Below are 23,015 nucleotides of genomic sequence, written 5' to 3'. Positions count from 1 at the left end.
ACACAGGGACATATTAGATTATAGTTACTTATGGGATTGTGAAATAAAAACGAGGAGATGCAATTAATTATGTTATTCTTCAGCTTCAATTATGCTTTAAATAAAGCTGCATAAATAGTGGATTCCAGTTAATTGGGACAGCTGTTTATTTGGGACAACTCTTAAAGAACAAAGACTAATCAAGAAAACACCTGGGCTACCCTTCATTTAGTTGGGCCACCATGGAGCTAAAATGGGACTGGAAGCTGTTGCCAAACAGTTTCTAACTCATGTCAGTAGTGTGCACTTGTGTGGTCATTAGAAACCACACTGTGATTAGAGCAGTCAATTTTTAAAAGAGCATCAGTTGTGTGTTTCTGTTTGAAAAAGTGATTTTTTTGTCACTGATGGTTAGTGAGAAATGAGCAAGTCAATTCAGAATAGTTTTGCTCACCACGGTTTCAAGCATTCAGGCTTGGAGATGCCAGAAACAGCCGAGTGAAAATGAAACAATTCCACCACTTCAAACGAGGAACTATGAACAATTTGAATGTATCAGCAATCACGTTGAATGTTACAATGAAAATGAAGATTTGGAAGATGCAATCATTGAAAGCCAGTCCATTATCTGCACTAGATGTTGGCGCTGATTTTGTTCTTTTGCAGCCAATCAACCTCTGTTGATAACTATTAGGAACTAATAGTGTTGTAGTACTGTAGAGACACTAGTAGTGTTTTAATTTGTTCTGCATTTCATTTAAATACATAAATTGATTCTCAGTTAAATGGTAGCTTGTCTTTTATCCCCCAAACTACCTTTTAATTATTTCCATGAAACTTTGCCTAATTGGGGCAGCCTCTTAATGGGGCAATATATACTGTCCCAATGTGTCCCAGTTAGCTGGAATCCACTGTGTATCTATAAATTATGAAGATGACTGAGCAAGTTTATTCTGCATCTCACATGCAATGTGAAAATAAGTTGTACTGATAACTAAAAAGTCAATAAAAGTAAAGCATACAGGAAAAACAATTACCAAAAAATATTTTATTGCACATTGCTCCTCAGCAATATAATGCACAGAGTTCCTCAACATGCTCACGGTTCTTTCGTACTGTACAAGATAGTTTAATGTAAGTGGGCCTCCAGAGTAAAGGCAGAACAAAACGTAAAAATATGAAGCCGAAATTAAACCGAAGAGTGTGTTGTTAACCGAGCATACTATTTCAGCATTGCCAGACAGTAAGTTACTATGATAAAAACAATAATCGAAGTAGTGAGCATACATTAATTACGGTTAAAGTAGCTCTGGTTAGCCTTTTCCATTACTCCAGCTCAACTTCTACCTACTGATAAGAAATAAAGGTTTTTCAAAGTTTATTTGAGAGTTGTATAATCATGCCTTCTCTTTATAACAAAGCAAAAAAATGACTGGAATTTTTGTATTACATATAAAGTTTTTTTTAAAAACTGCAACCCAAGGTCCATACATATATAATGTCTATTTCTCTTCTCGAGGCTGCCGGCTATGAAGCATTAAGTGACTAAGTACCAACTTGCAAATATTCCCAGGTGACAGGTAGTAAGTTTCTTTTATACTGTTCCAACCAGTGAACTGTCCCACCTAGGAAAGATGGGTAACATTTGTAACTTACTGAGCCCAAATGTGACCCCGGGGACAGGGTGTGCCATAGGCTTTTACCCAACCTTACCCCAAAGGTGCCTTGTATGGACTCAAACCCAACATTTTTTTGAGAAATTCAAGCCTCTACCAGTGTGTAAAGAAACATGGAAATGCTATATTTAGATGACTCCGTGTATTAGTGCGTTAACAGAAGGAAAGCCCGATACTTTCAAAAGGAGAGCTTGTCACTGAGGTTGGCTCGAGTTATATTGGCTTGCTCCACAACTTGGAGATTCAAAGGTGCAACGTACATTTTTTTTAAAATACTTCCCCCTCACCCCCAAGAAATAAAAGATTTTGTAATGTTCAGTTGAAAATGCACTGTACAAACCACACTATTGTTCTCAGTTACACTTCTGACTTTTTTTCGGCACCAACAAAATGCTGCTGAAGTCTTAAACTGTTAAATACGCCTTCAACTTCAAGTTAAATTGACAACTTTCAGAACTCAAATACAAAAGTTACAACCAGTTTAATTTTAATAAATTAAAATCAATATGTTTAACCTTTTAAGCCCTTCTTGAATAAAAGACATCTCACCTCATGATCTTTACTCACATCCTGAACAAAGGCTTGGGATGGTTAGAGATGAATATCTCCTATTTCAGTCCATTACATAGCCGATGATGGACTTGCCTCCACAAAGATAAATAAAGCTAATCTCTCCCCATCTCTTCTTCCCCTTCTTTTAGTAAGGCCCCTGTAGCCAATAAAAACCACACAAGGCCTGTTGGCTTAAACTGCAGGTGTGAAACCATGGAAGGAAGGTGTAAAGAGGATCCTTAACTACTTGCCGATGGATTGACAAGCAAAATCAGAATGTAAATGAATCTCAAGGAGGAATGGAAAAGCTTCGTACTCATCAGCATTGCCGAGTGTGGCAGTACAGAAATTGTTCCCTACTGAGTGCTCCCATCCACATGGTCACTATTTGCACTATTGCTCAGGTCAGTTGCTATATTAATGCTGGACTGTTCTGCTGTTGTAACTGCGCCATCCGCAGTCAGTTCCATCAACTGGCCTTCGATCTGCGTCCATGACGACATCGACTGGTGCACGGTTACTGTGTGCTCCTCCATCTGTCGCTGTAAACTGTCCATCTCTTGCCTTTGGACGGAAGCAGAAAACGTTATAAACGTTAACTTTCTGGCCGCTGTCACAGGAATCAAACAGTCTCACTGCCACTGTGCTGGTGAGTTCATTACACAACTGTGTCATATATCGGAAACCACTTAAAAAAAAAACTTGCTATAAGATTTGTACTTTTTGACAAACGTGTGTTTTTCACTCACAGGGGCAACACAATCGAGTAGTAGTTAGCACATCACTTTACAGTTTAGGCAATCTGAGTTCAGTCCTGCTGCTGCCCGTAAGGTGTTTGTACATACTCCCTACATCCATGTGGATTTCCTCTGGGTGCTCTGGTCTCCTCCCACGGCCAAAGACGCACCAGCTTATTGGTCACTGTAAATTGTCCCATGATCAGGCTAAGATTAAATCGGTGGATTGATGGGTAGTGTGACTCACAGGGGCATGAGGGTCTGTCTGCCATGTATTCTGTTATGTGTTTATAAATGAGTATAATGGTAACTTGTCACACAAGTGTGGGTGTGGTAAAAGCGAGGGGAATAAGTTCCGTTTTCATGCTTATTTCGTGGCAGTTTGTAACCTGGGACTGGTGGAGATCACATATTTGCTGACCACCCAATATCACTGAGATAACGCTCAATAATGCTTAATTGTATCTTTGCTAATTGCCAATAAAGGATAGAAATAAAGGATTCGACTCTTTGGAACACTGGAGTTGAGGGTGTGTCATGCAGGTATAATGACTCCGTGGTTGTCGCAGGCTGGAGTCCAATATTTTGATTTTGAATTAGTTTTTCCCTCTACAGGGCCTATTCTGCAACGTCTCAATAAAATTATTTCATGCCTCATTCTTGACTTCTGAACCTCTGGAGTACAATAACACCAGGATCCAACAAGGAACTCCAGAGGTATAGTGGTTAGCGCAATGCTAACCACTTGAGGCATCAGTTTGAAGTTCAATACCAGTGTCTTCTGTAAGAAAGTTTGTACATTCTTCCCATGACCATGTGGGTTTCTTCCCACAGTCTAAAGCCGTACTGGTTAGTAGATTAATTGGTCATTGTAAGTTGTCCTGTGATTAATCTAGGGTTAAATTGGTGTTGTCGGGCAGTGCGGCTCATTGTAACAGAAGGGCCTGTTCCATGCGGTATCTCAAAATCAATAAAGTTAGGAAAAATTAAAGAAAAAAAGCAGCCAAAATCAGCTAATGATAAGGAGCTTACCTGAGTTGCTTTAAACAACTGTGTAGATTGTTCAGAGGCTCTTTACTCACAGCTGTTGGTGGCCTGAGTAACTCCTCAAGGAGGGCAGCAGGTACAGGACAATCAGGGATCTTTACTGGAGTTACAGGATTTGATGAAACAGCATCTCCTTTCAATTCCACTCGCTGTTCAAAATAAAATTTAGTTATTTAAAATCAGTATGTGCCAAGTGCAAGATCGAGCCAGTAAGTCTAACCTAAAGGTTTTGTCCCACAAGCTCATCTCACCAAATCTTTCTATTTCTTTCTAAATTTCACTTCTCTCCAAATGCATCTACATCTAATATAAAACACTGAATTACCATTAGTGCACAATGCACAAAAAAATCCTCGCGATACATTTAAACAGTGTCATGGTGTCTAACAAAATACCTACTGTATGGAAATAACTCAAAATGTGTAGCTTGGGTGTTTGATGGTTGGGTTGAATTTTTCTCCAACGTTGGTAATCTACTTGCAAAGGTTTCGTCACCGTGTGAAGTGACATCATCAGTGCGCTGTTCATCATGATGAGTCCTCCGAATGTTTGGCCTTTATGTACTTATCAATCAGCTGATTGGTTGTCACTATGGAAACTCAATTATGATGAAATTCCAGACCTCAATACAGAGTTCGCCAGGCAACCAATCAGCAATAATCTATACGTCACAATTGAGTTTCCGTAATGACAGCCAGTCAGCTGATTGATAGGTATACAAAGGCCAAGCATTCAGAGGACACACCACAAATTACAGTGCACTGATATCTCCTCGTATAGTGACAAAATGGATTGCCAAGATTGGAGAACAGCACTATCTAATACCTACTGCATATATAGGTAGTGTGCCTATGACTTTTGCACAGTCATGTATCTACTAAATGTTTACTAATATTCATCATCATGTACCATGTTGAATGACATGGCCGATCATGGTCTTGATGATGATTGTTCCTGGCAATTTTTCTACAGAAGCGGTTTTCCATTGCCTTCTTCTGGGCAGTGTCTTTACAAGACGGATGACCCCAGCCATTATCAAGTCTTTAGAGATTATGTTCCTGGTGTCAGCGGTTGCATAACCAGGATTTGTAATATCACACACTGCTCATATGACCATCCATCACCTGCTCCCAAGCTCCACATGACCCTGATCAGGGGGCTAAGCAGGTGCTACACCTTACCCAAGGTAGACCTGCAAGCTAGTGGAGGGAAGAGGTGTCTTACATCTCTTTTGGTAGAGACACATCTCCACCCTTCTCACTAATAATCAACACTTAGACCTCTGTTCTTCTCTCTCTATACCCAAGGGTGTGCGGCTGGGCACAGCTCAAATGCCATTTATAAACATGCTGATAACACAACTACTGTTGGCAGAATTTCAGATGATGATGAGATGCCGTACAAGAGCATGATAGATCAGCTGGTTGAGTGGTGTCGCAGCAACAATCTTGCACTCAACGTATTAAGACCAAAGAATTGATTATGGACTTCAGAAGGGGTAAGACAATAGAACACACACCAGTCCTCAGAGGGATCAGAAGGGAAAATAGTGAGCAATTTCAAGATCCTGGGTGTCAACATCTCTGAGGATTTATCCTGGGCCCGACATATCAATGCAGTTACAAAGGAGGCTTGACAGCAGCTATATTTCATTAAGAGTTTTGGTATGTCACCAAAGATACTCTCAAGTTTGTACAGATATACTATGGAGAACATTCTAACTGGCTGCATCAGCGTCTGGTATGAGGGTGGGGCAATGCACAGGAGCAAAAGAAGCTGCAGCAAGCTGTGACCTCAGTCAGCTCCATCATGGGCACTAGCCTCTGTAGTATCCAGGACATCTTCAAAAAGGTGGCATCCATCATTTAAGGACCCCTCCCCCCACAATCACCCAGGTTATGCCCTCTTCTCTTTGCTACCATCAGGAAAGAGCTCCAAAAGCCTGAAGACACACACTCAACAATTCAGGAACAGCTTCCCCTCGTCTGATTTCTGAATGGACAGTGAACCCACGAACACGACCTCACTACATTCTCCACCCTCTTTTTGCACTTCCTTCTCCTTGTTTTTACTGTGATTTACAGCTGTTTTTATGTGTTGCATGTATTGCTGCCACATAAAGATACAGTTCACAACATATGCCGGTGATATTAAACCTGATTCTGATTTAATTTGGCTCCTTAAACCTGGAAAAATGATGAATTTGTGACCCATCTCCATACCTTTCCCATATTTACTACTAACCGTTTGGTCTGTTCCAGTTCTAAAATTAGTATTAGTGCTTTCACTTGGCCAGAACTCTTGAATTAATCTCTTTAGGTAAGGAGGAGGTTTTTTTAGCCAGAGAGTAGTGAATCTGTGGAATGCTCTGCCACAGACTGCGGTGAAGGCCAAGTCCGTGGGTTTATTGAAGGCGGAGATTAATTGCTTCCTAATTGATCAGGGCATCAAAGGATATGGTAAGAAGCCATGTGCATGGGGTTGAGTGGGATCTGGGATCAGCCATGATGGAATGGTACAGCAGACTTGATGGGCTGAATGGCCTAATTCTACTCCTATGTCTTATGGCCCAGTCATATGATGAACCACTGAATCCTTTAATCTAGGGGTTCCCTCTAGTAATGGCAGGTATCCGTGGCATAAAGGAGGTTGGGGATCCTTGTGCTAATTTAGGCAGCATTCTGCCCACTGACCTTGCGTGTTTTTCTCTGCTTGAGGTCCATCTTTAGCTGTTGGTTTTGCTGTAGTAACGTCTTCATGCTGTTTCTTAGCTCCATCACCTTGGTTTGGAGCATGAACTTATCCTTGCGGGTTGCTGAAAGTTCCTCCTGCAGTTCCTCCAGATTTGTTTTAATACTCTGAAAAATATAAAGGATAATGTGCCTTAATACAACTAACGCCTACTAAAAATGCTGGAAATATGGTAAACATTGCCTAATAATCCATCATCATGTGTTGTGTCGTATGACGGGGGGAATCATGGTCCTTCATCAGTTTTTAAGGAAGTCCCTGTTCACACTGTCGTTCTTACTCTTTTCTCTATCCGTTCTTCGCCTGGTACTTGCAGGCCACAGCCTCAGCTCAGCTCAGAGACAAGTAAAGCTTGCGAAGCAGCAGCTGAATACTGGCCTGTCCCTCGCCTCCAGCCCCGATACCCTGATCTTTTCAATCTGGCCGAACGGCAGGCCGTTCTTTGCTCTCAGGCCTGGCACCTACTGCCTCAATTCAGCCCGTACCCAACCTTGCTAATTTGGCCGGTGCTTAAATCGGTCAGACCTTGGCCTGTTCCTCGCTCTTGGGCCTGGACCCTGCCACTTCACCTCTGCCTCACCACAGTTCTGCCACTTTGAATCGCTTCCAAGTTTGCTCCAGTAGCCAAACACTGGCTCATTCCCCACCCTCAGGCCTGGGCCCACTGCCTCCATACACCACACCACAACACAACCATCCTGCACCTTCGAGACTTCAGTTCACAATGCAGAATGGCTGGTCGTACAGGTGGTCCAAAAGCTTGACTCCGCAAGGGATAAGAGCTCAGTGCAAAGTCACTGACATTTCAAACTGCTCTACGGCATAGCAACACAGTACCAGTGTACAGATTCTACACCAAACAGCTGCACATTCCAGGCACACTACACCTGTACTCAGCCATTTCTTCAAGTGCAATCATGGAAAGCGCTTCACTGTGCTGAATTCTTCCCGCATATTCCATTTTCTGAATCTTCCACATAATTAATTTTTTTTAAACAAATGAATAAGGAATAAGCAACATGCACCAAGTGTAGGAGGAACTCACAAGTTATGTAGCATCAATGGAGGAGAATACACAACAGCATCAGTTCCAATTGTCAACTGTTTACACCCCTCCACAGATGCTGCCTGACTGCTGAGCTCCTCATGGATTTTGTGTGTGTTGCTCTGGATTTCCAGTGTCTGTAACAGACTGGCAAAGAATATACCACTATATAGATCAGCTGCAGATATGGGCAGAGAAATGGTAGATGGCAGATAAATGTGACATGTTGCACCTTGGTAAGGCAAATGCAAGGGGACAGTACACTGTTAAGGGCAAGACCCTTAAGTGTTGCTGAGCAGAGAGATCCAAGTTCATAGTTCCATGAAAGTGGTTAAAACCGCTTATGGAATGTTTGTTTTTATTAGCCAAGGCACTGTGTTCAAAAGTCAAAAGGTTATGTACACTTTATAAAACTCTGGTTAGGCCACATCTGGAGTACTGCATACAGTTCTGGTTGCCTCACTGGGTGCACTCACAAGAGATTTACCAGGATGCTGCCTGCTTTAGAGGGCATGAGAGGCTGGACGAACTTGGGTTCTTTCTATCTGAAATGGCAGAGGCTGAGGGGAGATCTGATAGAGGTTTGTAAGATCATGACAGTCACAGATAGAGTAGACAGGGAGTATCTGTTTCCCAGGGTTGGAATATCTAATGCCAGAGGACATGCACTGAAGGTGAGAGAGAATAGGTTCAAAGGGGGATGTGAGGGTAAGATTTTTACTCAAGAGAACAGTGGATGCTTGGAATGCGCTGCCTGGTATGGTGGTGGAGGGAAATACATTAGAGGGTTTTAAAAGATGTTTGGATAGGCACATGGATGTAAGGAAGAGGGAGATGGACATTGTGTAGGTAGGTGTGATTAATGTTTGGGTGTTTCTGATTTGCTTTTCAGCTGGTTTGGCACAACATTGTGGGCCAAAGAGCATGTTCCCATGCTGTACTGTTCCATGTTCTATTTCTGTTTATGGTCAAGAAGTCTCTTTCAAATACTGAATATCATCCAGAAAGCAGTCACGTATGGTCAGTTTCATCTGCCTAATAGCTAGCCACAGAGACTCCTAGACGTAGATGTTCTTAATAACATCTCTCACCTGCAAGGCTTCCTGAAGTCCTTCCAGCTCTTTCTGACTTCGCTGCTCCGTCATTGAGAACTGCTGCCTTAAGGCTTGGATCTCCCTTTCCTTCTGTTCAACTTCCCACTTCACGTCCTCCACCTGTAAAGAATTTTTACTTTTCATTAATCTACACATTGGAAGTGTGCCCTGAAGCAACTCCACTGTTGTCATCATACAGATGTCTCGCTGCGCTGAATACCATCTGTAATTAAGATTTAAACCTTAATAGATTCAGTGCCGTAACATTACTGATGACAACAAAACACAAAATTTGAAATGGGGTGGGGGAGGCAATATACCAAAGGGGAAACTGGACACTATGGTTGCCATGGTAGAATATTGGTTGGCGCAACGGTATTACAGCACGGGGCATTCTGGAGTTCAAAGGTCAATTCTGGTGCCATCTGTAAGGAGCGTCTATGTCTTCCCCATGGAATGCCCGGTGGGCTTTCCTTGGGTGCTCTGGTTTTCTCCTATCGCACATAGCCTTTGTTGCCACAAAGCTGTCATCTTTTTAATACAATTTTGAAATCCATGTTAATATAATACTCTGTAACTATGTGTTAATGAATATAATCCACAAATTTTCTAAATAATAAACATACCAAAACATTTACTTTGAAACATTTTAGAGCTTCAACATACTTACATTGTCAGTGTTTCAACTTACAGCACCGTTATAAATTGCAACAATAAACACAGAATGGAAGTCGGTAGCTCATTGTTAATAAACCACCAGCCTGCTGAACGCTGACAAAAGAGACAATGTTTATGAAACATGAAAGATTTTCTTTGTTGGACTGTATTCCATGATACCTTTCATTAATAAATAAAAATCAAAAGTATGTGATCTCTTTCAGTTTTCATTCTAAATATTTGTAGTATGCATATTACAAAATATACATTTAAATTGCTGCAGAGTTTTCAGGCTATGTACAAATTTCCTGCTCAGAGCAGTGGTAGGTCTGCACAGCTGTGAAAAGAATAAATAAATAATTAGAAGGAACGTTGCCCCAAAGTCCCAAGACATACCGGGTAGGTTAACTGGTCATTGTAAATTGTCTTGTGATTAAGTTAGAGTTAATCGGGTTTGTCGGGGCTTGTGGGGGCAGCATAGTTCAAAGGGCTGGAAGGGCCTACTCTGTGCTCTGTCACTAAATGAATGCATAACTAAACAAACAAATAAAATGGTATAAATTATATCAATAAAGGCCTCAACTCGCTTGCTCATTTGAATGAACAGACCATTCAAAAAATGGGATTGTGTCTGATTCCAGCAAGGATTTATTTTTTTTTTTATTCTTACTACATCTTAAGTAAACAGGCAAGATGCTTTGTCCTCCTTTAGTGGATAGTGACAAATAATATTTAGATGGACTGCAGAAGTCAAAAAGCTATGCAAATAAGAAATTCACCAAGTACACTGGAATATTTGGTGTTTGTGTGTGCAGGTGGGGCTTACACTTAGGAAAGTCATACTTTAAGATAGGAGTTTTGCTGTGTGGGGGAATAGAGGGATCCTGGGATCCATGTTCATAGATCCTTCAAATTGGTAGGGCGGTTAAGAAGGCATATGGTGTGTTGAAGTTCATGAACCACAAGGCAATGCTGCAATTGTATAAAACTCCGGTTAGGCAACACTTGGAATGTTGTGTTCAGTTCTGCTCACCTCATTATAGAAAGGATGGAGAAGCTTTAGGGAGGATGCAGAGGAGATTTACCAGGATGCTGCTTAATTAGCGAGCATGGAGGATTGGAGGAAAGTATAGGGAGGTACGTTCTTTACATAGAGTGTGGTGAGTGTGTGGAAACACGCAGCCAAGGGCAAATATATTAGGAACATTGAATAGATATTTAAGAAAGCCATATGGATGAAAAGAAAAAGGCAGGGTTATGTGGGAAGGGTTAGGTTGATCTTAGAGTAGGTTAAAAAATAGGCACAACATCGTGGGCTGAAAGGCCTGGACTGTGTTACACCATTCAGTGTTCTGTGTTCTAGACATCACAATGTCAATGTATAGCTTTAGGCTCAGGGAAGGACTTACCTCCTGGTTGACAGTAGCTGGTTTGTTGAGCTGCTCATCCAGCTGACTTTGCAGTATTTTCAGTTGAGAATGAGCTGCAGCCAATTCCTCCTGGAAACGTGCTACTTCCTGAGAATGTTCCTTATCCTGGGCTCTGCAATACGGCACAAAGGAGCAGGGTCACGGTCACCCAGTCATAACAAGGACTTGAGAAAGCATTGAGATATAAATCATTTACAAGATACAACTTGTATCTAGTTCAAGAGATGGAGCAGAACATGAGGCAAACCCTTTCATTCCTGGAATTAGTCTGGCAACCTCCTTTGGACCCTCTTCAATGCCAGCACATCCCTGAAACTGCTGTAGGTACTTGTAACATTATAGCAAACATTTCAAAAATTAACTGCACAAAACAATCAGTTTCAAAAGGTGGGAAATACTAGGAAAATATTTACTTTTTAAAAGAATTATTTTTTTCACTCAGGAAAATGATCACAGCACTGAAGACCATTCAACCAAGCTTGTTCTACAAGAACGATCCCAGCCAAACCCACACCCTCACCCTCTCCCCGAGCACCAGGAAAGTCTTCCTTACAGGAATTTCCACACATCACTTTCAAGTCCTGCATTTTAATCTATTACCACTAGTACCCCTTACCAGTGCATTTCAGAACCTAGGTAACCTCTTTTAAAACTCTGACCTGTTCAGACATCTGTACTCTGTGGCTCTATGCCAGGATCCCTTTAACCACTTTCTGCCCTTCTACTTTTAACACATAGTACCCATAGACTTCCACAGCATTTTGTTATACCCCTTTCAAAATTATGCCCCTTTATTTTACTTGACTATTCCTACTAGTTCAGCTGGTGGTGCAGTGACATCAGCACCGGACTCCCGAGTTTGAATCCAATCGGGCCACTCCGGACACGCATACCATCCGTGTCAGGTTAAGTGTCGAGCTCGCAACTCAGCCTCGTAAAAAGACACTGTGCTGTGAGAAGGATGTGGGGACCACTCACAGAAACCTTTCCTCCAAGACAAGCACTTGAAAAAATAAGTGGTCACCGAGGCTCTGGTAGAGTACAGCACAAAAGAAAAATTCCTACTAAAATTAACACTTTATAGTGCTCGGCATTAAAATTCATTAAATGGTGCTGTAATGTTCTATGTTCTGGTACAACACATAAGGCCATTGGCCATGATGCTATGCCAACCTTATGACCTAGTTCACGACCATCTTTCCTCCCACAGAGCCCTCCGTTTTTCTTTCATCCTCGTGCCTGTTTTATTTATTTATTGATATACAGAATGGGAATAGGTCCTTCCAGCCGTGTGGCCCAGCAACCCAGCCTAATCAGGGTCAATTTACAATGACTAATTAACCTACCAGCTGGTATGTCTTTGGATAGTGGGAGGAAACTGGAACACTTGGAGGAAACTCGCGCTGTTCTGGGTAGAATGTACAAACACCTTACAGACAATGGCAGGAAAAGTCAATTAAGGGTCATTAAAAGTCCCGAATGCATCTGTCAGCTGCATCTACACCCACCACTCCCTGTGCAAAAACTTACTTCTGACATCCCACCTATACTTTCCTCCAATCACCTTAAAATTATGCACCTTGCATTAGTTATTTCTGCCCTGGGAAAAAGGCATGGCTGCCCACTCTACCTATGCTCCTCGTCATCATATATACTTCTATTGTCAACTCTCACTCTCCTTCACTCCAAAGAGAAAAGCCCTAGCAAGCTCAACCTATCCTCATTAAGCTAATCTGGCAAAGATGGATAATTCCACATCCACCCAGACCAGATATTTCAAAGTACACTGATCATTGTTACAGTATGTATGCAGTATACAATTCTCAGATTCATCTTCCCCCCACAGTCACGACACAAAGAAAAGCTACGGAACCTATTCAAAGAAAAAAACAAACACCTCCTCTCCCCTCCACATGTAAATAAAAACAAAACCATACAAAACAGCAACAAATATAACGAGAGAAAACAGGATATCAAATCAAAAGGCATATTTCAGTTCAGGGTTCATTATGTGCAGGCAGCCCTGATTCAAAATCACCCAAAATTACCAACAAAGAAAAGAGCGACCAGAAACCAGAACATACTTGAGGGCAGGGTTGAGAGCTGTGCTTGGAGAAAGTCTAACAGAACATGCCAAATGAAGGCTTCAACTTCAGTTTCAGTAATCAGATCAAACACTAGACGCCGGAAGCCTCCACAAAATACACTGTCATGTTGTCGACTTACTGGAGTTTATCAGCTTCTGCCTGCAGAGCTTCTACCAGTTGTTCTTTGGCTTGCAGCTCCTTCTTCACCTCACTAAGTTCGAGGGCAGCTGCTCTGAAGTGACGACGATTATGCCCGGCCTCAGCTTTATTTACAGAAACCTAGAAATAGTGTGAACAACAGGGACACAGAATGATTACAGCAATACATTCAGCTTACTTTCAGGATTTTCATGTCAGACATCCCTTATTTTTAACTTGGTGAATCTTTCTCATGCACATCAACAAATTCAAAGTAAAAACTTTTTACACCACACGCTGCACCCGCACAGCTGACAGTATTGTGAAGGACCCCACGCACCCCTCACACAAACTCTTCTCCCTCCTGCCATCTGACAAAAGGTACTGAAGCATTCGGGCTCTCACGACCAGACTGCAACAGTTTCTTCCCCCAAGCCATCAGACTTCTCAATACCCAGAGTCCAGACTGACATCTACATCATTTATTATTATATTGTAATTTGTCCTCTACTGTGCCTATTGTCTTGTTTATTAATTATTGTACTGCCCTGCACTGTTTTGTGCACTTTATGTAGTCCTGTGTAGGTCTTTAGTCTAGTGCAGTTTTTATGTTGTTTTACATAGTCTATTGTAGCCTTATGCTGTCTCACATAGTCTAGTGTAGTTTTGTGTTGTTTCATGTAGCACCAGGGTCCTAGAGGAACTGTGTTTCGTTTTGACTGTGTACTGTACCAGCAGTTTATGGTCGAAATGACAATAAACTTGACTTGAAATTTATTATCAAAGTATGTGTATGTTACCATATACTATCCTAAAATCATTTTCTTGCAGCCATTCATAGTAGAGCAAAGAAATACCATAGAATCAATGGAAAATGATAAAGATTGCAAATGGTAACAAACTGCAAATATTAAAATAAATATGTAATTAAATAAATGTTCTTGCCTTTGGGCTATTCATCTATGATCTTCTATGTGATTAAGTACATTCAGCTTTTATTTAAATGAGCAGTTCCTGATCTGTATTAGATCACTTCCAGTGCAGCCAGGAAGTAGTAAGTAGGAAAGCACATTGGCTGGCAGAGGTCAGATGTTTATGTTAGGGGCAAAAGTAGTTTCTATCTAAAGCCATTGTGTTCTTTACCGAGCAGAAACTTTGCTTTTACACTATACGGCCTTCGCTGAGGCGTTGTAACATCAACCGGACATCAGCCGAACTCCATTCAACAATGATATGAGAGCAAGGGCTCCTTATTCACTCCGGCATGCCATCGAGTCTACAATAAACCCATGGAGCTAGGAAGCTATTCTTGATTAGTCAGGGTATGAAGAGATTCAGGCAGAAGACAGGAGACTGGGGCTGAGGGGGCAGATGGATCAGCCATGATGAAATGGCAGAGCAGACTCGATGGGCCAAATGGCCAAATTCTGCTCCTATATCTTATGGTCCAATTACAGTTCGTGTTCTAATTTAAAGCAGATTTAACCTCTTGCATATTGCCTTTTCAGGCTAAATCTGAAAAGAAGTGAACAGCCCGAGAATCAGACTGCTCGTCCATTCACCACTACCCCACAAACAATAAATGAAATATCATTTAAAGTTTTTGACTGGTAGCCTTGAAACAGAGGCACGAAGAGACACTGACCTGCTGCTTCAGTTCATTGACGTGCTCCTTCTCCTTTTCCAGTGCAATCTGCAAGGCTTGTATTAACTGCTTCATCTGCTGGTCCTCCTCTTCCTTTCGCTTTAGAACTGCTTGTACCTGTAGCCCAGCCCAGGAAAAAAAAAGTTAGTAGCAGAAATAGTTAAGAGAATTTTGTTCCACAGGGATAACGTTAGAGCAATAAAGCCATCTGCGACATCTCAAACGTTAATTAACTTGTTAGCCTACTCCTTTGTGTCAAAGAACGTGGTGGCATCCACCAGTCTCGAGAGACCATGGATCTGCGCCTGGAGTTTCCAGGGCGCAGGCCTGGGCAGGGTTGTATGGGAGACTGGCAGTTGCCCAAGCTGCAGGCCTTCCCCTCCCCAAGCAGCTTGACACCTGTGATGTCGCAGAGCAATGTGTTGTTAAGTGCCTTGCTCAAGGACTAAAAACATGCTGCCTCAGCTGAGGCTCGAACCAGTGACCTTACCCACTAGGCCACGCGTCAACACGTCAAAGAGCAGAAACACAGATATACTGTACATAGAGGTGTACAAGATGATGAGAGACATAGACAGACAGACAGACTTCATTGATCCCAAGGGGAATCGGGTTTCGTTACAGCCGCACCAAGAATAGTGAAGAAATATAGCAATATAAAACCATAAATAATAATAAGTTAAGTTAATAAGATAGAGTGGATGTTTTCCCAAAGTGAAATGGCTAATATCAGAGGCCTTCCTTTTAAGGTGAGTAGAGGAAAGTATAGATGTCAGACTGAGCTGTAAACTCAGTCAGCTCCATCATGGGTACCAACCTCCCCCGAATCCAGGACATCTTCAATGGAGCGATGCCTCAAAAAGTCAGTGTCCATCATTAAGGACCCCATCACCCAGGTCATGCCCTCTTCTCATTGCTACCATCAGGGAGGTGGTACAGGAGTCTGAAGGTCCACACTCAGTGATTCAGGAACAGCTTCTTCCCCTCTGCAGAAGATTTCCGTATGGACACTGAACCCATGAACACTACTTCACCACATTTTTTTCTTTTTTTGCACTACTTATTTAATTTTTTTCTGCCCTGGGAAAAAGCTGCTGGCTGTCCACTCCAGCTATGCCTCTTATTATCTTATACACCTTTATCACGTCACTTCTCATTCTTCAAGTCAAACCCTAATTTACTCAACCTTTCCTCTTAAGATATGCTTTCTAATCCAGATAGTATCCTGGTAGATCTCCAATGCACCCTCACTAAAGTTCCTGCTTCCTTCCTATAATGAAGCAATCTGAACTAAACAAAAAACTCCCAAGTTTGGTCTAACCAGAACTATATTTACATATGTGTAGGGCTCTTAAGTACCAGTAACTGTGGTGTTAACTGTTCAGGCCAACAAAATGGCTTCTCTGTAATGTTATTTACGCTGTAATGGGTTTCTGTGTCTGGAATGTTTGGGTTATGACTGTAGGTAAGGGGGAGGAACTAAATGGAAAATTGTTGTGCTATCTTGTATGTGTGAGCTGAGCGGGAGTTCATGGTCTTTTTCGGGAGGAGAGTGAGGAGGGCGGACGTGTGAGGAGCGGACAGCGGTTCCAGAGCAGCTGATACTGGATGTCGGTGGTTCGGACTGTGGTTGAAGGCTCAGAAGGTCGTTGTGGATGGAACAGGAGGTGTGAGCTCCAACGTATTAAAATATTACGTGCACAAACTGATAAACTTATTGATTTGTCAGTTGATTTGATGCCTTTAGGTTATCTGATTCTACTAACCCTTCACTAAGAAATAACTATAAAGTTGAAATTATTTACTTGCTTCTGGTGTATTGTCTGATATTTGTATTGTGAGTGTGTACTGGGGGGGGGGCATTATACCATATTTACACCAAAGTATCACACTACTGGCAGGGCGACGGCGGTTCACCCTAGGCAAATGGGGGTAAATTGGGGGCACGGATGCTACATATACTTTCTACCATAATTTACTTTTTTTTATTATGTACTGCTATGTCCCGTTGCTGCACAACAACAAACTTCACAACACATCCCAGTGATATTAAACCTGTTCCTGATCAGATTTTTAAAAAGAGAATGCAGAGCTGCCGGGGCGGCAGTAGAGGCAGATACATGAGGGGCATTTAAGAGACTCTCAGACAGGCACATGGACAAAAGGAAAATGGAGGGCTATATGGGAGGGAAGGGTTAGATTGATCTTGGGCAGGTTAAAAAGTTGGCACAACATTGTGGGCTCAAGGGACTGAACTGTAATGTTCCAAGCTCTATGATTCCTGAACTAAAAAGCAGCTCCTTCTGTACTGAGTTGATACCTGCAGGTTCAGCTGCACTAGATCTGCTTCTCTCTTGGACAGGGCAGTCTCCAAGATGTTGGTGTGCTCTTTCAGTGCAGCATGGGATTGATTCAGGCCAACCAGCTTCCCTCGCTCGTGCTCCAAATCTAGAGTCAATTTCTTATTGGCTTCTTCCAACCGTCTGATCTTCTTCCTAAAACCTCTCGACTCCTGAAGCTTTGAGGGAGGGAGAGAAGCAAAACCATTATGGTGTATGCATAATACGTCGTAAAAGAAAACCTGCATGTAGGGGTTTTATAAAGGCCAGATTCCCTTTCAAATTTACTTTTGCAATGCAGAAATCTCTTCAAGACTTTAGATCAGAGTTCCCAACATTTCTTATGCCATGGACCAATACCATCTAAAACCTTGCTTTAGATAAGTAACAGTGAAGGCACCCCAAATTATTTTTCTGTGATACAACACTAACTATATTGCAAGACCTCCAAGAGGACCACAACTTTGTTGTAGTTTGGAGGCTTGCATACCTCAACGATCCGGAGAGCTATACTGGCCAGAGTCTGGGCTTTATACTTTGACTTTAGGTGGGGCCACCCATGCCAAACAGGTCAAAAGGTAGAGGCCAGACTAGGAGTGGTCCACTGGTTCTCCAGATTTGGTGGTTCTGCTCAGGGCTAACAACCCTGACTGGTAAAGGAAAGTTGTTACAGAAGCGGCAATGAAGAATCCCTCTACATCTGAGTGTGATGTATTCCCGAGTCTCCATCTGAAACTTGCATGACTGACAGTAGCAAAAACGAGAGGAAGCTACTGACACGATGAAGGAAGCCCTGAACACTGCCAGAGATGAAGGACCTTCATTGCTGCCCTAAAATGGGCAGTAAGTACATCACAAGAATATTTAGTGCTTTTGGGTGACACAGGTACTTCATAAAGAACAGATTTTCCAGGTTTCAATGTCAAGAGCTATTGTACTACAGGGAGATGGAAGGAAATCTAGAAGTCACTTACAAACTGAGATCACATATTTTTGGTACCATGTTGACTTTTTGAGGTGGCAAAAAGAGAAGAAAATACAAGATTTCAGAATTACTCAGCTGATTTTCATAGTACTTAATCAACAAGTCAGATTGCCTTGAAATAAAAGGAAATTAATTCACTATCTTGATAATGTAAACCAATGAAATGTTATCTCAGAGTCCGACTAAGGGTTATGCAAATACTTTGTGAAAGATTTAGTTTCTACCTCATCTTCCAGCTCCAAAACCTTTTCTCGGTAATCCTCCAATTCTTGACTGGTGAGGGAGATCACCTCCTGCAGTTCCTTCTCAAGCATGGATTTGCTGTGGTTCACTGCCTGCAGCTCCAGTTGCAAAGCCTGGATCTGCTCCTATTAATGAATACACAAATGGGGTGAAGCCTTGCGGCACGATTCAAAAAGAATTACTGATCTATCCAGTATGCCAAGACCCATATTATAATTCACAAACACAAAAATCTGGAAATCCAGAGCCACACATAAAAAGTTGGAGGAACTCAATCTATGGAAATGAATCAACAATGACTTTTTTGGGGCAAAATCCTTCACAAGGATGACCTGGATGAGGAAGTGGAGGGATGGGTTAGTAAATTTGTTGATGACACAAAGGTTGGGGGTGTTGTGGATAGTGTGGAGGGCTGTCAGAGGTTAGAGTGGGACATTGATAGGATGCAAAACTGGGCTGAGAAGTGGCAGATGGAGCTCAACCCAGATAAGTGTGTGGTGGCTCATTTTGGTAGGTCAAATATGATGGCAGGATATAGTATTAATGGTAAGACTCTTGGCAGTGTGGAGGATCAGAGGGATCTTGGGGTCTGAGTCCATAGGATACTCAAAGCTGCTGCGCAGATTGACTCTGTGGTTAAGAAGGCCTTCATCAGCTGTGGGATTGAGTTTAAGAGCCGAGAGGTAATGTTACAGCTAAATAGGACCCTGGCCTTTTCTCCTTGGAACGACGGAGGATAAGAGGTGACTTGAGAGAAGTGTATAACATGATGAGAGGCATTGATCATGTGGATAGTCAAAGGTTTTTTCCCAGTGCTGAAATGGCTAGCACAAGATGGCACAGTTTTAAGGTGCTTGGAAGTAGGTACAGAGGAGAAGACAGAGGTAAGTTTTTGTTATGCAGAGTGTGCGTGGAATGGGCTGCTGGCAACAGTGGTGGAGGCGGATAAGATAGGGTCTTTTAAGAGACTCCTGGATATGTACATGGAGCTTAGAAAATTAGAGGGATAACCTTAGGTAATTTCTGAAGTAACCACGTATTCAGCACTGCATTGTGGGCCGAAGGGCCTATATTGTACTGTAGGTTTTTTATATTTCTATGTGGATGGTCCCATTGCAGTTTGCTGGGAGTAGGCAGATTAAATGGTTCAGCACATACAAGATGGGCTGAAGGTCCTGTTTCTGTGCTGTACTTTTTTATAACTATTTAATTTTTTAATTTCCTTATTTTTACTTCCTAATTTTTTCACAAATATTAAACTACAAATTAGTCTGTTAACATATTAGCAGAACCGAATACACTTTCAAAAACAGGAACATACTTGCAGAAAATTACTGCCTCCATCCTCTATGACCTGATCTTTCAGTTTGTTGAGCTCTGCCTCAGCAGTCTCCTTTGCTGAAAGAGCCTCCTGAAGGCGACGGCTCAAGATGCCAACAGCGTTTTCGTAAGCTTTGTGCTTGGCTTTCATTTCTTTCTGTGCGGTGGTGAGATCTGTGCCAAGTTTCTTCATTCGGGTCTTCTGTTCAGAGATACCCCTAGGGGAGGAGGTACCCAAGTTAAACATCATCAGGGGAGTGAAGTTCTACTTGAACTCAACAGTTGTTTATATGCAGCTCCAGGAAGACCATAACACATAAGAGCAGAATTAGGTAGTCTGATTCACCACTAAATCATGACCAAAAAATAGAGGATAAAAATTCATACTGTGACAAGTCTTCATAACAAAGTTGCACTAAATTTACAGGTTGAAGATTATAGAGACTCTTTGTGATAACACTATATAAGTTGGTCAGTAAAACTATTGAAAATCTTTTCTTTGTACTTTTGTCAGTTAAATAAAGGTTCACGTGAATTAACATATCACAGATTTTTGTTTTTATTGCATTTTGGAAAATATCCCAACTTTTCTGGAAATTGGGTTTGTGTATGTATGTATTTATTTATTTATTTGCAGTCATTGGTTAAAAACTCTGGAGGGAAACGATTGTTTATATTAAATGATATTCAGATGCACAAACAAAACAGTGAATAGAAGTGATAGAGTCACAGAAAAGTACAGCACAGAAACTGAACCTTCAGACCTAGGTAGATGACCAAAACTGTACACAATTTGGCCTCAACAATGTCTTATGCAACTTCAACATAACGTCCATTTCCTGTACTCAATACATTGATTTATGAAACTTTCTTTATGATCCTATCTACTATGATACCATTTTCAATGAATTATGTACCTGTATTCCCAGATCTCTGTTCTACCGCACTCCTCTGTGCCCTACCGTTCATTGTGTAAACCCTACTCCAGCTGGTTCTACTGAAGTGCAACACAACACACTTGTCTGCATTAAATTCCATCTGCCATTTTTCAGCCCATTTTTCCAGTTCGCCCTGATCCTACTGCAAGTTCTGACAGTCTTCTACCAACCCCAACCTCGGTGTCATCTAGTTAACCACATCATCATCCAGATCATTGATAATAGATAACAAACAAACAATGGACCCAGCACCAATCCCGGCAGCACACCATTAGTCACAGGCCCCCAGTCAGAAAGGCAACCATCTATTACTGCTCTCTGGCCTCTCCCACAAAGCCAACGTCTGATCCAATTTACAACCTCATCCAGAATGCCAAGTGACTGAACCTTCTTGACCAACCTCCCATGTTGGATCTTGGCATTGCTCACTTTCATGTGGACAACATCCATTACCTTGCCTTCATCAACTTTCCTGGTAACTTCCTCAAAATCTCTATCATTAATTAGACACGACCGATCACACACAAATCCATGCTGACCATCTCTAATCAGTCTATACCCATCCAAATACTTATATAACCGGCCGTTTAGAATACCCCCAATAACTTTCCCACTACTGATGTCAGGTTCACTGGCCTATAATTTCCTCTTAAACAGCAGAACAACATTAGCTGTCCTCCAATCCTCCTGTACCTCACCTGTTACTAAGGATAATTTAAATATCTCTGCTAGGGACCCCTAGCACATTGGTGATGTACACTGGGGCAGAGGAAACACCTGGTCCGGCCCTGGGGATTTATCCACCCTAATTTACCTCAGGGCAGCAAACACCTCCTCCTATGTAATCAGTATACGAGTCATAATCTTTCTGATGCTCTGCAATCACTTCTATAGACTAGTGGTGTGCCTCAGGGATCTGTACTGGGTCCAATGTTGTTTGTCATATACATTAATGATCTGGACGATGGGATGGTAAATTGGATTAGTAAGTATGCAGATGATACTAAGGTAGGTGGCATTCTGGATAATGAAGCAGGTTTTCAAAGCTTGCAGAGAGATTTAGGCCAGTAAGAAGAGTGGGCTGAAAGATGGCAGATGGAGTTTAATGCTTATAAGTGTGAGGTGCTACATTTTGGTAGGAATAATCCAAATAGGACATACATGGTAAATGGTAGGGCATTGAGGAATGCAGTAGAACAGAGTGATCTAGGAATAATGGTGCATAGTTCCCTGAAGGTGGAATCTCATGTGGATAGGGTGGTGAAGAAAGCTTTTGGTATGCTGGCCTTTATAAATCAGAGCATTGAGTATAGGAGTTGGGATGTAATGTTAAAATTGTACAAGGCATTGGTGAGGCCAAATTTGGAGTATTGTGTACAGTTCTGGTCACCGAATTATAGGAAAGATGTCAACAAATTAGAGAGAGTACAGAAGAGATTTACTAGAATTTTACCTGGGTTTAAGCACCTAAGTTACAGGGAAAGGTTGAACAAGTTATGTCTTTATTCTTTGGAGCGTAAAAGGTTGAGGGGGAGTTGATAGAGGTATTTAAAATTATGAGGGGGATAGATAGAGTTGAAGTGGATAGGCTTTTTTCACTGAGAGTAGGGGAGATTCAAACAAGAGGACATGACTTGAGAGTTAAGGGGAAAAAGTTTAGGGGTAACACGAGTGGGAACTTCTTTACTCAGAGAGTGGTAGCTGTGTGGAACGAGCTTCTAGTAGAAGTGGTAGAGACAGGTTCAATTTTGTCATTTAAAAAATAAATTGGATAGGTATATGGACAGGAAAGGAATGGAAGGTTATGGGCTGAGTGCAGGTAGGTGGGACCAGGTGAGAGTAAGCGTTTGGCACGGACTAGAAGGGCCAAGATGGCCTGTTCCCGTGCTGTAATTGTTATATGGTTATATGGGTCCATCTCCAAAATAAACAGAGATACAAAAACATTCCTTGAAGATTTCCCCCAATCTCTTTTGGCTCCACACATCTGATCTTTCAGAGGACCAAATTTTGTCTTTTGCTCTGAACACATCTGTAGAAGCCCTGATGGTTCTCCTTCACATTGTCTGCTAGGGCAACCTCATGCCTTCTTTTAGCACTGATTTCTATCTGAAGTGTTCTCTTGCAATTCTTACACTCCATTAAGCACCTCTTTTGTTCCTAATTGCCTATATCTGCTATGCACTTTTTTTCTTAACCAGGGTCCAATATCTCTTGAAAACCAAGGACCCCTAAGCCTGTCATCTTTACCTTTAATTTTAAACAGGCACATACAAGCTTTGTACACTCAGAAGGCCTCCCACTTACCAAGTACACCTTTACCAGAAAATGGCCCATCCCAATCCACACTTG

The 23,015-nt window shown here is 41.8% G+C and overlaps 1 protein-coding gene across 6 annotated transcripts in view; it reads right to left on the bottom strand.

Moving 5' to 3' along the window:
- Positions 1-1,009: 1,009 nt before the first annotated feature.
- golga3 (golgin A3) overlaps positions 1,010-23,015 on the bottom strand; it is an 87,436-nt gene continuing 65,430 nt past the window's right edge. For all 6 annotated transcript variants that reach the window (XM_059994633.1, XM_059994638.1, XM_059994637.1 and 3 more), the window contains 10 exons: positions 19,727-19,943; positions 18,387-18,530; positions 17,159-17,356; positions 14,839-14,955; positions 13,195-13,334; positions 10,948-11,080; positions 8,879-9,001; positions 6,685-6,849; positions 3,977-4,140; positions 1,010-2,771 (listed from right to left, as the gene is read on the bottom strand). In XM_059994633.1, coding sequence (XP_059850616.1) covers positions 2,564-2,771; positions 3,977-4,140; positions 6,685-6,849; positions 8,879-9,001; positions 10,948-11,080; positions 13,195-13,334; positions 14,839-14,955; positions 17,159-17,356; positions 18,387-18,530; positions 19,727-19,943 — 1,609 coding nt within the window. In that variant the 3' untranslated portion in view covers positions 1,010-2,563. The remainder of the gene's footprint in view (positions 2,772-3,976; positions 4,141-6,684; positions 6,850-8,878; positions 9,002-10,947; positions 11,081-13,194; positions 13,335-14,838; positions 14,956-17,158; positions 17,357-18,386; positions 18,531-19,726; positions 19,944-23,015) is intronic.

The sequence above is a fragment of the Hypanus sabinus genome, chromosome 18 (genome assembly GCF_030144855.1).
Source record: "Hypanus sabinus isolate sHypSab1 chromosome 18, sHypSab1.hap1, whole genome shotgun sequence".
NCBI lineage: Eukaryota > Metazoa > Chordata > Chondrichthyes > Myliobatiformes > Dasyatidae > Hypanus > Hypanus sabinus.
The sequence above is the reverse complement of the archived record's forward strand: the minus strand, read 5'-3'. Positions and strand labels throughout refer to the sequence as shown.